At 37.9% G+C, this 13,265-nt stretch overlaps 1 protein-coding gene across 8 annotated transcripts in view; it reads right to left on the reverse strand.

Annotated features, from left to right (window-relative positions):
- TET1 (tet methylcytosine dioxygenase 1) overlaps positions 1-13,265 on the reverse strand; it is an 83,076-nt gene that overhangs the window by 14,056 nt on the left and 55,755 nt on the right. For 4 of the 8 annotated variants that reach the window (XM_072871526.1, XM_072871525.1, XM_072871528.1 and 1 more), the window contains exons 9-11: positions 11,519-11,608; positions 10,912-11,049; positions 2,123-2,462 (exon numbers count right to left, since the gene is read on the reverse strand). In XM_072871526.1, the coding sequence (XP_072727627.1) occupies positions 2,123-2,462; positions 10,912-11,049; positions 11,519-11,608 (568 nt within the window). Of the gene's footprint in view, positions 1-2,122; positions 2,463-3,590; positions 3,724-4,094; positions 4,116-10,911; positions 11,050-11,518; positions 11,609-13,265 lie in introns of those variants that run through there. The other 4 variants (XM_072871524.1, XM_072871521.1, XM_072871522.1 and 1 more) reach the window with 2 other exon arrangements.

A 13,265-nucleotide genomic window follows, 5' to 3' on the forward strand; every position in this document is an offset into this window, starting at 1 on the left:
ATCCCCTATAACAGCCAAAAAACTGTATGTACAAGTACGATACTGTAGTATTCTAAATCCATAATTTACAGATCTTTGCATTTTACTGTGGATTAGGGGCAGGGCAGCAGTGGTGTGCTGAGCTCTATACCCAGCCATCGTCCTGTATGGCTAGAGTAAACACATAAATGATGTGCATAAGTGCTTCAAGTTATTTATCTCACGCAGAGCACACCACCCTGCCCTTTGCAAACCTGAACGTCCTCTGCCACTGCTGCCCAGTTAGTGAAGCCTCTTTGAAACTGTTCACATGGCCAACTGCAGCAATATGTGCCATTGGCAGATTTGGGGATCGCAGTGTTGACATCTATATTGAGGGACTCCACTCCCAAAACTTCCATGACAAAAACTGAACTTTTATGACAGAAACAAAATATTTCTAGTCACATTCTTATTTTTCCATCTCTAAACAACTTTCTCACTCATAAAAGTATTTCTTCCTCACTCTGTGACTTATTTTTATCAGCAGCCCTTTTAAATTACTTTACCAAAATACTTCAAGTCCAAACGAATTATGTAAGTTGGCTTGTTTACACAGTTGTGTTTGGTTTTTTTTTTGCATGTTCAAGAATAAAGTTCTGTGTTCCCAAAGCATATGGCAAAACTCTGGATATTGTACCATTTGTTAAAGGCATGGTTTTCAGATATCAAAGCCGTGCCTGTTTGTAACTACAATGTTACCTACAGGTAGGGGGTTCATAACTCTATTTCAGTATTTCAAAACAACATTCCAGTGAGATCAGACAATTTCAGAATTCCTTCCCAAACCAGAGCCCTCTAATGCTTCCAGGACTTCCAGTCCACCCCAAGCAAGATGGAAGTTACTAATCATTGCTTTGGAGTTATTGTTGGACATCGTCCTCAGCCTGAGGGAGTCCTTTTATATTTGTTTCAAAGCTTGGACTGTGTCTCCCAAATCTGCATGTAGATTAACTGAATGTCTGTCTGATTTCCTAGAGGTGCCAATAATACTGCTTTTCTTGTTGTTATTCCATCTTGCTATATGCAACGTTTACTGGTTGCCCTGACTCCTTTACTGAGACAAAGCAAGGTGCTGAGTGCAAATTACAAAGGTGTGTCAAATGGATTTTTTTTTTTTTATTTTCTTCCCCCCCAAAAGCAGACCTTCTTCTAAGTACATTTAATTATTATTCCTCCCCTTAAATCTACTACATATACCTGGATGTCTCTCATGAAATAAAAGTCAAAATTATAGCAAATAAAAGGCAGATAGGCTATGCTTTAATTCCTTGTATTTATTTTTTCCCCTCTAATCACAGAATCTAAGTCCACGGCTACCTCTACCTCTTCCTTCTTTTCTACTTCTCATTACTGCAAAGTCCCATAGAATAGTTCTATCCTCTGACGTACTGGTCCAAAATCTGACCCCGGGTACAACAGCGTATATCAAAAGCACCTCCACACAGCCCAGTCAAGGCATGATTCTATGTTGCACAAACACGTATTGTAGCAGCAGACTCTGGCCACAGTAATCTTCTTGCAAGAGAACAAACATGGCATACCTTTTACCTGGCTGCTGGCAGGTTCCACCCTTCTGGCCCTTGCTAATAATATTTCAAGGAACAATTTGAGCAGCACTATCTTACTAAATAAAACCTGGGGTTCTTTTGCAAACCTCTTGGCTTTGCAGCAGTATCTATGCCATTGAGAGGAAATTATAATAAACTCAGATTCTGAGAAAGCCACTGTCTTTCATAGGAAGTGGATAACAGTTCTTGTACTCTCAAATGACAGAAATTCATGTCAGTTATTTAGATAAACATTCCTACAACAGTATTTCAAGATGATCCTACTGCCATTATTTATTAGACTAAGGGAACTTGGAAATATTTCACTGGTGCTAACACACCACCACAAACTTATTTTTGGGCAATCACCTGTTTTTTTTTTCCTGTGCCAAGAGACAATATTGACTACAAGGACTTGCTCATTAGCCCCTAAAATGCAGACTATACAAGTATTTTATAAAACTGAGTATTAAGGAGCTATTCCTTCCCCTCCAACAGGTAAGAGACAACACAGTATCAGAAGAGACTGGCAGAATTTAATAAGCGTCACTCACCTAAACAATGCAAAGTGTTGCCAAGATTATCTGGGGCTTCCGTTTTCAGCTTTACTGGTGTTGAGTATTTTTTATCTATTAATGGCTGCTTTTCAGTTGGGGTCCTCCTTGTGTCTGGTTTCTTTTTCTTTGTAGCTCTGAGAGGCTCTGCTAACATTCGTACTTCTCTGGGGAAAGCTGTGAGCACCTGTATGGCTCCGGCTTTTATCTTAGCTTCCAGTCCCTCTTCGGTGCCAAATTCATCTGTTTGTGAAATTTTGTAAAGAGGTAACACATGGAGCTGTTCATCACTTGGAATCACTCCCACTCTCCGGTTATCTTCCTTTGTTAATGTACAGACCTGGCAAGAACAGAAACATTTACAAATACAACCACATACATAAAATACAAAAGTTATTTAAATATTTAAGCAGTCATCCTAGACTTCATTTTTTTCCTCATATTTGATGGCCTCAATGCTATGGGTCTTTCAAATGGAAACATCTGACAAATACTTTGTTTGATTTATGATGATGCAGAAAAATTATTGGTACTTGAAGAATAAGACCAAGGCACATGTCCTGGACAGGAAAAATGAAACTTTGGCTCAGCTCACACTACCCACAAATATATGCCAACCTTGGTAAATAATCTGAGCTGTAAATACACTGTAAATTCCTAAGCATCCTGATTTTTTTGTTTTTCATACGTATTTGATGTTCAGATTAATTTTTAAGGACTAAAAAAATATGAAAAAAGAAAAAATTATTTTTGGATTGAATAAGAAGTTTCTATGACATGGAACTGGTTTTGTTTTTTGTTTTGGCTGGCAAATGAAAAAAAAAAAAACCCCAAACAGTTACTAATACTGCTCTATATTTTTAGCAAATCTCAGCTCTAACTCCCTCCCTCTCTCTTTATACACACTGCCTTAAATTAACACCCTTCCCCAATTCTGCCTGCCTACTGTAACGAAGCCACAAGACCCAGCAAATGTTTGGTTTCTCTTAGGCTACTGACCTACTTTCTCTTATTAAATTATCTGTTGCGAGATACTGGAGCCGAGAGGAGAAGGCTGGTTAGATGCAGTTTGATAAGGGCACATCAGAAATGGAGGTAAATATTCAAACTTATTGCAACAGCTTTCTTACTATAATTTTTCCGAATCACTGCTGAACCTCTGCAGTACTTGTAATTTTCAGCACTTCTAGCATTCCGGCCATTGTTAATATTAACCCTTCACCTTAAAAGAAGCGCTAAAACCAGCAGTATGCCTGCTGGTTTCATTCTGTGCTTTCCAAGGGATGGCGACAGTTTTACACGTATGAGCAAGTGTGCAAATAGTCACGCCATTTATAGTTTTATTGATTACATTCATAAGAGACTACTGTTTTTCACAACAATACACTACATTACTAGAAAGCCATGCATTAATATCATGGCTTAGTTAAGCTGCTATTTCACAGGGAGTTACTAACTACACACATACAGGAATTTGAGCGCCATCCAAGGATGAGATGATACTCCCTAAATGGAAACGTTATCATTCCATCATTGTGTAGGCTGCATGTGATGCCTATCATAAACAGTTAATCCAATTTCCCAGAATCTCGTCACCATGCCTAACATTCCAGGGGAGAAGAATAAAATTATTATTTAGGGGGGAAAAAAACAAACATTTTTTATTTTATAGCACAGCTGTCACATAAAGGCATCATACAATTATTTCCAGAATAATAAAATTACAGAATCACAAACTAAAAATCCTAAATCAATAAGGTGGTGGTTAGGGCTTTATAAATAGCTATATGCAAAGCTTGACAGTTGCAGAGCAGCAAAAGGAGAAAATTTGAGGGGCACAGACAAAGGAGAAGAGCTTTTCAGGTGGCATTTTGAAAGGATCAAGAGAAGGGCTCTTAAGAAGGCAAAGTGAAGGGGCAATTAGAAGCTGATGAGTAGCGTTTACTGATGTGCTTGCTCCATGCGTACTTACCTCTACTGGGCAGCCTTGGGACTACGAGGAAGATTTAGAAAAAACAACAAGTTGTTCCATGAGCAGCAAATGATGCCTGGTTCCCTATGGACTTCTCCGTCCCCACGCTCCCACGCGCCCAACCCCAGCACCGTTATCCCTGATCCCTTTTCGTGCCCCGCTACCACCTCCACTGGGCACCAGCCAGCGGCAGCAGGGCCTGGCTGAAGCTTGGTGCCTCCCGGCTACCGGGCCAGCAGGTGCACATGGATTAACCTGGGGCCATCCATGGCTATAAGGACCCTGCCACCTCCTCAACAGAGGAGCTAACCTGGATGTGTCTCCCCCACTCAGCAGTGAAATTTCACAACTTGGAACAAGAGGTTAAAAACCTCCAAAGACAATTAAGTTTCTGCAAAGTTCAGTGAAATCTGGTTGAAATTTGCCAGCAGATTCCAAGTTAGTCAGGAAGGGTGAAAGAGGGTAGGACATAGAGAGAGCACAATTACATATGACTCGTGTTCTTAGAAAGCCCAGCACATCCTCCCCTTCTAAATTAAAAACAAAAGCAGTAATAGAATAAGCATGGAGGGCCCTAGCTCCCACTTCTTCTCATCAGAAACTGCGTGATTCTCACTTGCCTTTTAAAATATTCTGTCCAACCCGTGTCTGGACCCGTGCACTAGTCTGAAAAATGTCCAAATCTTGAAGATTCTATCCACAATCTTGCTTATTTTGAAAATTGAGACCCTCATCCAATTTACAGTTCAAAATTTTCATGCATTTCACCAGACGCTTTCATGGAAAACTGATCTTGTACATTTAGTAGATATATTCTTTTCCATAAAAAGATTTACGCTTAAAAATGTATTCATCATCTTTCATCTGACATACAATTAGGCAAAGGTAGATTAGCTCTACCTTTTCACAATGCTTGGCCCAGGGGAAAGCATACAAGCAAAAATCAAAAGCTCATATTGGTTGAAGGAAAACCTATTTTAAACAAAAATGAGTATTTGTCACTATCACAAAGCCAACACCTTCTTTAGAACAAGAAAGCTAAATAACTGTTTTGAGGAACTGAAGATGATGAGGGCTGCAGTATATTGGCAGAACTATGTGGAAAGTATAGTCAACTCCAACGCACACAACATTAAATACTGAGTTAGAATACATAAAATAAAGAAATTCATGTATATAAAAAATTATGTTAAAAACCCAAAGACCAGTACAGCTACAGCCTAAATACCATGACAGAAAATTTAATATATGTAAAATTTCAAGGTCAGTGTCCCCCATAATACATTTTAATATAAAAGGAAGGACACAATGGCAAGTGGATAACTGCAAAGTTAATGCTACGGGGAAACCAGCTATAAATTAAGGCCCTAGAGATAAGCTAGCAATTCACAGCTGAAGTAGAGTAATCCACCAAATGAGAAACATCCATTTCAAAAGCCAGTGTAATATTCAAATCTGTGCAAAATATTCCATTAAGAAACTTAAAGAGAAGCTATTGCTAAGAAGTTAAAAGCAACATTTTCCATTGGTACTGATACTGTGCTGCGAACTGACCAAACTTAAACCCAAATATGAGAAAATCATGAACTCCTTTAAAGCCCATTTACACAGTGAAGCTGCATATCCTCCTACTCGAAATACTTTTTCCAGAACATGCAGCTAAATCATCCAGGATGCTCAAAAGCCAAAGAAAATGTTAGCCAAGTGGTTTGTTGAGGTTTCCAGTGTGTTTGGTGATCAAAACCATTACCTATTCTGGGTTTAGTGATGTCATGATAAATCTTGCATATTTGTAAAACTTTTTTTTTTTTTTAACTTAAAATGCACCCATGAACTCAATGTAATTCCCTCCACAGATCTCCAAAGAAACATCTGTAGCCACACAGCTCCCAATGCATTATTGTGGGACTCTTTGATCTGCCTGTGTCCTCTTGAACTTCACATGTAGAAATGATGTAGCCTTTTCCACTATGTTGTAAGAACAGATGTTTTAAATTCAAGTTTCAGCAAAGCAGTCAAACAGCCCTTCTGAACTTGAAAGATGAATCATGTTTCCTATACTCATCTTCCCTTCGCAGATGGAAAGCAGTGGGTGCCACTGGGGACTCTGAGGTGCTGTTGCATCATCATTGCTTACCATCACAAATACAAACAACGTTGCTTTTCCTTTACAGCTGAGACAAACTGTGTCGTTTCATTGCCCTGTTATACCCTGAGTAAGCATGTGTAAGTCTGAGAGGCAGAGAAGGGAGCCCCAACTGTATTTTCCTTTTGACCACTACATACACACATAGGAAGCGTCATCAGACAGCATTTCTGTACCGTATGCTGTAACATGGGTATGGTGCACAAACCACTGTCTGGGAGCTCGCAGGTTAGTAGAGTGAACTGCCAATGCTTCTCCATTTTCACAATATAAAGAACAGTAACAAAAATCCTTCCTTTCCAGCCCCGTGGGGTTTATCTTTTCTATTTGTTATAATCTGAACCACCAATTTAAGCATCAGTACTTCTGTAGCTCACAAAGCAAGCTGTGGACATGGTCCAGAATGTAGTCTAACCATTCACAGAGACATTCTGTCATTTATTGCAAAGGCCTGGACCTTTATATGCAATGACTTGATGAGCTTTAACTACAGAAATACAGGAAGTTATTGGAAGAGCAGAGGCTTATTTTTTTTTAATAAATCGGAAACAGTTTGTTGATGGATTGCTGATTGACACTACTTAGTTCTGCTGCCAAGAATAAATTTTATACTGTAGCTGCCCTCGGAGCATAGATTTGTCTTCTTCCCCTTCTTCCACAGTGCCTGCTACAGACTGTGTGGCACCAATGATTAAACATAATTGCAGCTGGTCTCTCTCCTTCCTCAATCTCAGCAAAAAGGGCAATATGCCCCATAGGATGAGAAACACCCGTATACAGGTTACAGAACTAGCGAAGTCTTCATTAAACCGTTTTGTTCTAGTCGCTGTAAAACCCCAGATGTCAGTGATTTAAATGGATTCACACAGGTATGAAGAATGTGATCCCTTGCAGCTAATCCAATACAGAAACAAAAATACTTACATTTCACAGACTCCATTAATAACTATAAAGCTTTTATTTGCACGTTGCTCATTTACAGTCTAGCTTTGCATCCACAAGGAACACTGCACCCTAACACGGCAGTTGTAACGTACAGCAGTGGCCCTTAGGAGAATGTTAAAAGATGACAAAAGAGTCTGAGTAAAAATGGATGGTATATTTATTGACTTAAAGGTTCTTAAAAAACTCAATTCATAGGCAGAAATTACTTTTGCTTTTTTCAGATAAACATGTTAGTTTACACCTTTGTAGAATTGCCAAGTGTTTTCATTCTACTACAGGGCAAACAGGGAATATTAATTTTTATTTTTAGCTTTTCTGCCAAAAAGCAGCTCTGCTAAATTCAGGGCGTGATTTTGCTAGCCAGGAAAGATGCTCAGCAAATCAAATCTCCCATGGTAATCCTCAATTTTTGTAAGTTAAGATGTACTATACTATCTTCTATCTACAGAAGACATTTCCAAGACTTTTTTCCCCCCACTGCTAACAAAAATGACAGCCTCATTTATTTTCAGAGTCATATACAAATAATGCAGCTGATCATCACAACATGTATACCCAGATAAATACAAGAATGCTTTTCTGAAATTCTGGCAGAGACAGAGGCAAGGAAACTGTTATCGGCAGCTCATTAGATAATATATATTCTTTTAAGTACACAGTAAACTCCAAGCTTATCATTAAGCTCATTGAAGTGCTTTGCTGAACTCATGTCTGTGTCTGGTTTAAATAATTTAAATAGATTCTGGTTTTCCTTTACTTTCAGTGCACTGTGCAGCATTCCTTTCATATTTGTGGTAAAAGTGATTCACCAACAACTGAAGGGAGAAAATGAAAAGGTGTCACTTACGCTGTAAGTAGTGGCGATAGAGCTGACAGCATTTGCAAATACCATCTTATAAGGTATTTATTTTAATCTTTTTAGTCTAGAGGAACTTTAAGTTTTATAAATGAAGATTTTGTGTCGGAATAAGAAGGAAGGGAAGAAATCTTACCAACACTAACGAGGTGCAAGATGACAAGTACACTTTGTACAGACTTCAAACTGTAAGGTGTGACTACCATTTAAAAAAATCAAATAAACAAAACACAAGAGAAAAATAGTAAATAAAGTTATAGATGTTTAAGGTTTGTAAGGCAGTGCAAATCATTCTTACTCTGTTCATTACCACATTATCAGAAAACAATAACCTATATGAAAGCTGTCACCTCAGTTAGATGTATTACTTGCACATAGTACATTTTACAGACAAAATATGTCATAGTGAAGATGTAAATGACTCCTCCATCATTATTACCAGTGATCTGTAAGAAATCATAGTGTATTTTAAACTAAGTAGGTAGCCAAAGCAGCTTCTGGAACTGGATGGGAATGCAGGAGGTGACCAGACGGATGCTGAATCAAACGTAGTAATTTATTTTTGTGTTCTTACCACTAGTTTTCCTATTTTATTACCAGATTTGGTTGTAAGCTAAAATTAACAACCCTAATTTTGATCATCATCAAACTGATCTAGATTGAAGAAAGCCCAGCATGTCCTATCACCCTGTTTGGAAAACAACAAAATTATTTGCTTTAGGCTTCCACTATGTACCACTGTAACTATACACCTAGATAGAGTAATAGGTAGCAAACTCTACGTGTCCTATGAATCACACCCACATCTTCTCACTGTGAAGGCTGTATATAGATCATTAGGTAACTCTTAACTCTAATTCACCTTCCAAATGCCCCAATTCAAGTATATAAATTGAGTGTTAATACTTGCAACTGTTTCCTATTTATATGTAGCCCTTTTTTGCAAGTATATTAAAATAAAGAGATATCAAATCTAAATACAGAGAATTATCAGGTATGCGATAGTTATTTGTATGAGTGAGCTATCTGATGATACCTTCCAAGGTATAGTTTTCAGCAGTTATAATGAGTTGATAATGTTCTGCAAGACTTACAAAATTTGGCAGAATTTGATAGAAACACAATTTTAAGTTCTGGCCTACATAATGATATACCTTACACAGATCCTAATTTTCTCTGCTGCTTAGATTTGGAATTACTTGCAAACACACCATGTATGATCCATAGAAAGAAAATATCAACACTAGCAAGCATAATCTGAAGCTGAAATAACATCAGATGATTACAGATAAATACATGTTCGTAGAGCTATTCCCCAGTAAATTCCTCAAAAAAAGGGGCTAATTGTCCCTCCAGCTACTTCTGGCCACAAGTTATGGCTTTTCTGGGATCCAGTATGGCAGAATGAGTAGCAGACTCCGTTTCCATTTCATTTTGTCTTTAAGTTAAGAGGCAATGTAGCACTTAACAAGATATTATTATTTTTGGAATGCCTAAATTAAATTTCATTTAGAAGTATACCATGCAGTTTGTCATGAAAAGGAAGTCTCATTTCCAAATTTGGGATCTTTAAGAGGTTTGAATTCCTATGCTTCAGAAGCTTTGAAGTGACTGTACTTACACATGAGCTTACTCATAGCATCTTACTAATATTTTGCAAAGTACGCTTCTAGCATTTTCTTATAAAATATCTGCATATAAGTGGCATTCAGTGCTAGGAAAAAATATTAATCTATTCAGGACTGGCATTCCTGGTGAATTCCAAGACCTGCTTCCATAATTTAAAGCAACAGACATTTGTCCAACATACAAGCACATACAATACAATTAATATTAAGCAATTGTTCCAGTCATTTCATTGCTGTTACATACAAATGCTACATGTTAAGTATATGTGTAAATGCAACGTTTTATTCAGTCACAGCAACATAATAATTCAATTTTCATTTCCAAATTTAAAAAAAGACTGTTTCTAAGCAGGCAGAGATTTTAGATGAATTTCTTTTTTCCAGATATGCATCATTCGATAGAGAAATTATTCTTGAATGTTAACTCCACTGACATACAAGTAGTCATCCTAGCTATTTAGAGCATTACAATGCTCTAACTACTAAAAAAACCCAGACTGTCAGTTTTATTTTATCTTTTCTCTTTTGAGATTGTCTTTCTTTACAACTATGGTCTCAATTTCTAAAAGATCACTTAACTGAGTAATTCCTAACTGATTTTCTCATTAGCAATCCAGCAAGGTATTTGGTACAAGAACCGCATCTAAAAAACCACATCTGTGGGTTTTCCTTTCATACTGAGACTTAAAGATCATAATAATCACCTGACTCAACCACCTACCCCATGATATCATACTCTCTACTTTCTGACTAGTAACTATACTAACATGAAGCTTGGTAAGTGCATAGTGCAATAAAAAGCGAATTTGATGAGAACTGAGCCTGGGGGAGGTAAATCAATGCGTTTGTTTTAGCTCTTCCTCTACAGAAGTCCGTACAACTCCTCGGTTAGATAAGTATTTGCCTTTGCGCATCAAACCTCTACTGTGAATAGCTTATCTGTCCTATGGCCAGTCCTCTCCAAAGGGCCCGGGTGTCTTAAAAGAATTAAGGTATTTTGTACGAAGGATCACTCCCATACCTTTCTTGATCTGTTCTGTAATAAGATGAACTTATGTCCTCTGTAAACCACTAATAAATAGATGCAAATAACATGGGAATTTATAAATAGGAACATGCAGTTAATTTCATAGTACCTTAAAAAAACTTAATGCAAATGTACCCACTAAATCAAGCAGCATTTTAAAACACACAGTAATCACAACAGTAAACAGTACAAATGAGAAAATCCCATGTACATACCACAGTGCTTCCATTGTGCATGTTATGTGTGTCCTTATGGGCATGGGCACAGAAATCTATGCAAGCTGTTACACCAGAGAAAGGCCTACCGTCCTTGGATCCAAGACGACAGTCTGGGCCCATGTGTTCATTTTCCACCTAAAAGTAAAACAAACTACAGGTACTTGGGACTGAAAGTGAGTGACTTGGAACCCCATGAGCCACAACTGCACTTGTGACAGAATGAATACAGCCAGTAAGCATGACCAGAAAGCATGTATTTTCCTGTGAAGCATGCAACACTTAGGACTGGATGTCAACAAGATAATCAGCTCAGCCGGAGTAAAAATGTCTTCAAATAATAAAAACATTTTATTTACAGTATTATCCGTAAGCCTTTTACATATGCACAGCTCAGGGCATAACCTAACCATCAGCTGAAATAAGAAAGGTGCAGTATTTTAAAACTAACCAAATAAAGCAACCACTGTAAGTTAGCAAGGGGATTCACCACATCTGCAAAGTCTGTGGCTTCTACCCATGAACATACTTTGGGGTTTCATCTTGTTGTCAAACTACGCTGCCTCTTCAGAGCTACAGCTACACTAACTGTATGTCACAGACCTACCTGGTTCTGGAAAGCTTCAGGAGCAAGCTTTTTATAAACCGGAGCCACATCAGTAGCTAAAGTTTGCAAATTATTTTCAAGAAGTTCCTCCTGCAGAGAAAGGCAACATTTAGAGCACTGTAATTTGCTTTAAAAGAACTAATCCAGTTTAGAGATGCCTGACAAGTCAGCCTCTATCTTATACTTTATTAATCTGACTTCTGTTCTGCTGCCCTTTGTCACCAACCATAAATAAGCCTACTTTTGCATGACTAAAATACCAAAATCGTTAAACATAAGTCAACCAAATAACAATGGAGGACATCTGCTAGGGCAAAGAAACCCAGCACACAAGGAACTAATTTCTGCATCATTTCCCCCTTCCAATACATAGACAGTCAAGGAATGAGGTATGTTCCACACAAAATAGAGAAGTAACATCTAGGAGAGAAAGATTATACCACATGCTGAGTGGAGATGGAACCCCAGGTCTTCTTTTAGTGTTTTGCTTATGGGACCTTAATTTATGTCGATACAGCCCTGCTAAAAGAATCCTAGGTTTCTGGCTTCTTTTTCTTTTAATCGTATGAGTAACTCCCAATAGCATTTAACAATAATTTCAGCTCTAAGGGAAAGAGGTATGTTTCTAACATTGCAACAGAATTCTTATCAGGAACATTTGATAGATATTTTGTTCTTTGGAGGTGCAAAACTCGGGACTTCTTGGGGTACGCCATATAAACATGGAACTAGCTAGGTGGGCATCTATGGCAGTGTAACATTTAAGGTCTTATGTATAGAAACAATCCCTAAATTCTTTTCCTAAATTTCTGCTTTTCCAGGAAAATCACCAAGCAACTGGAAAAGAAAAGGGTGGGGACATACTCCCTACTTTGTTTTCCTCCAAGGCCCAGGCTTTGAGACACAACTGCAGCTTCAGTTTTGCACACTGTATAGTGGCCGAAAAGGACAGCTTATTTTATTTTGTTTAAAAAAACCAACATCACACTTATCGCCATATATTGTAAACACCAATATACAAACATATAAGGATACTTTCACATTTTTCAATGTGATGTTACATTACAAAATGATACTGTATTTTTAACTCATACTATAGCCAGTTTATCAACTGTTGATTGCTACAAGTTTTTCTGAACTGCACTGAAGGTAATGCATCCTTAATTATCTATCCTATGTACTATTCTTACCCAGGTATATTACACCCTTAACCTCATCTCACTCCATCCAGTGCTTCAAGTGATCCAAATCTTTCTGGACTTCGAACTATCTTCTTAATTTGCTATAGCTCCTAGCTTTATGTCATCTGCAAAATCATCAATATCCAATATTTAGCTAAAAGAAGTATCTGCTAGAAAAATTAATGACAAAACCAAACAAAGAGAAAAATTATTTACCAGTAATTTAACTTCTTTGAGATGCACTGACAACCTGCACGCACATTCCAAGTGCTCAAGCACCACTGTTACCTACAGCTGGAGGCTTTTTGCACAGCGGTAGGCTAAGGGTTGCACATGCTTCTCTCGCAGACAAGCACAGTTATAGAGTACCTGAGTGCTGTGCCACCCTCATTGCCTCTCAGCTGCAGAATCCAAAGAGGCTTTAAAACAATTCCCATGGAAAAGGAGAAATAAGGGAATGCACTTTTAGACCACACATCTAGAAAATGTCCTGGTTAAGTAATCTCTTTCAGGCAACTGCTTTTACACTGTGGTAGAAGGCATTCTCCTCCAAAAATTTACAGGTT

The sequence above is a fragment of the Ciconia boyciana genome, chromosome 8 (assembly GCF_034638445.1).
Source record: "Ciconia boyciana chromosome 8, ASM3463844v1, whole genome shotgun sequence".
NCBI lineage: Eukaryota > Metazoa > Chordata > Aves > Ciconiiformes > Ciconiidae > Ciconia > Ciconia boyciana.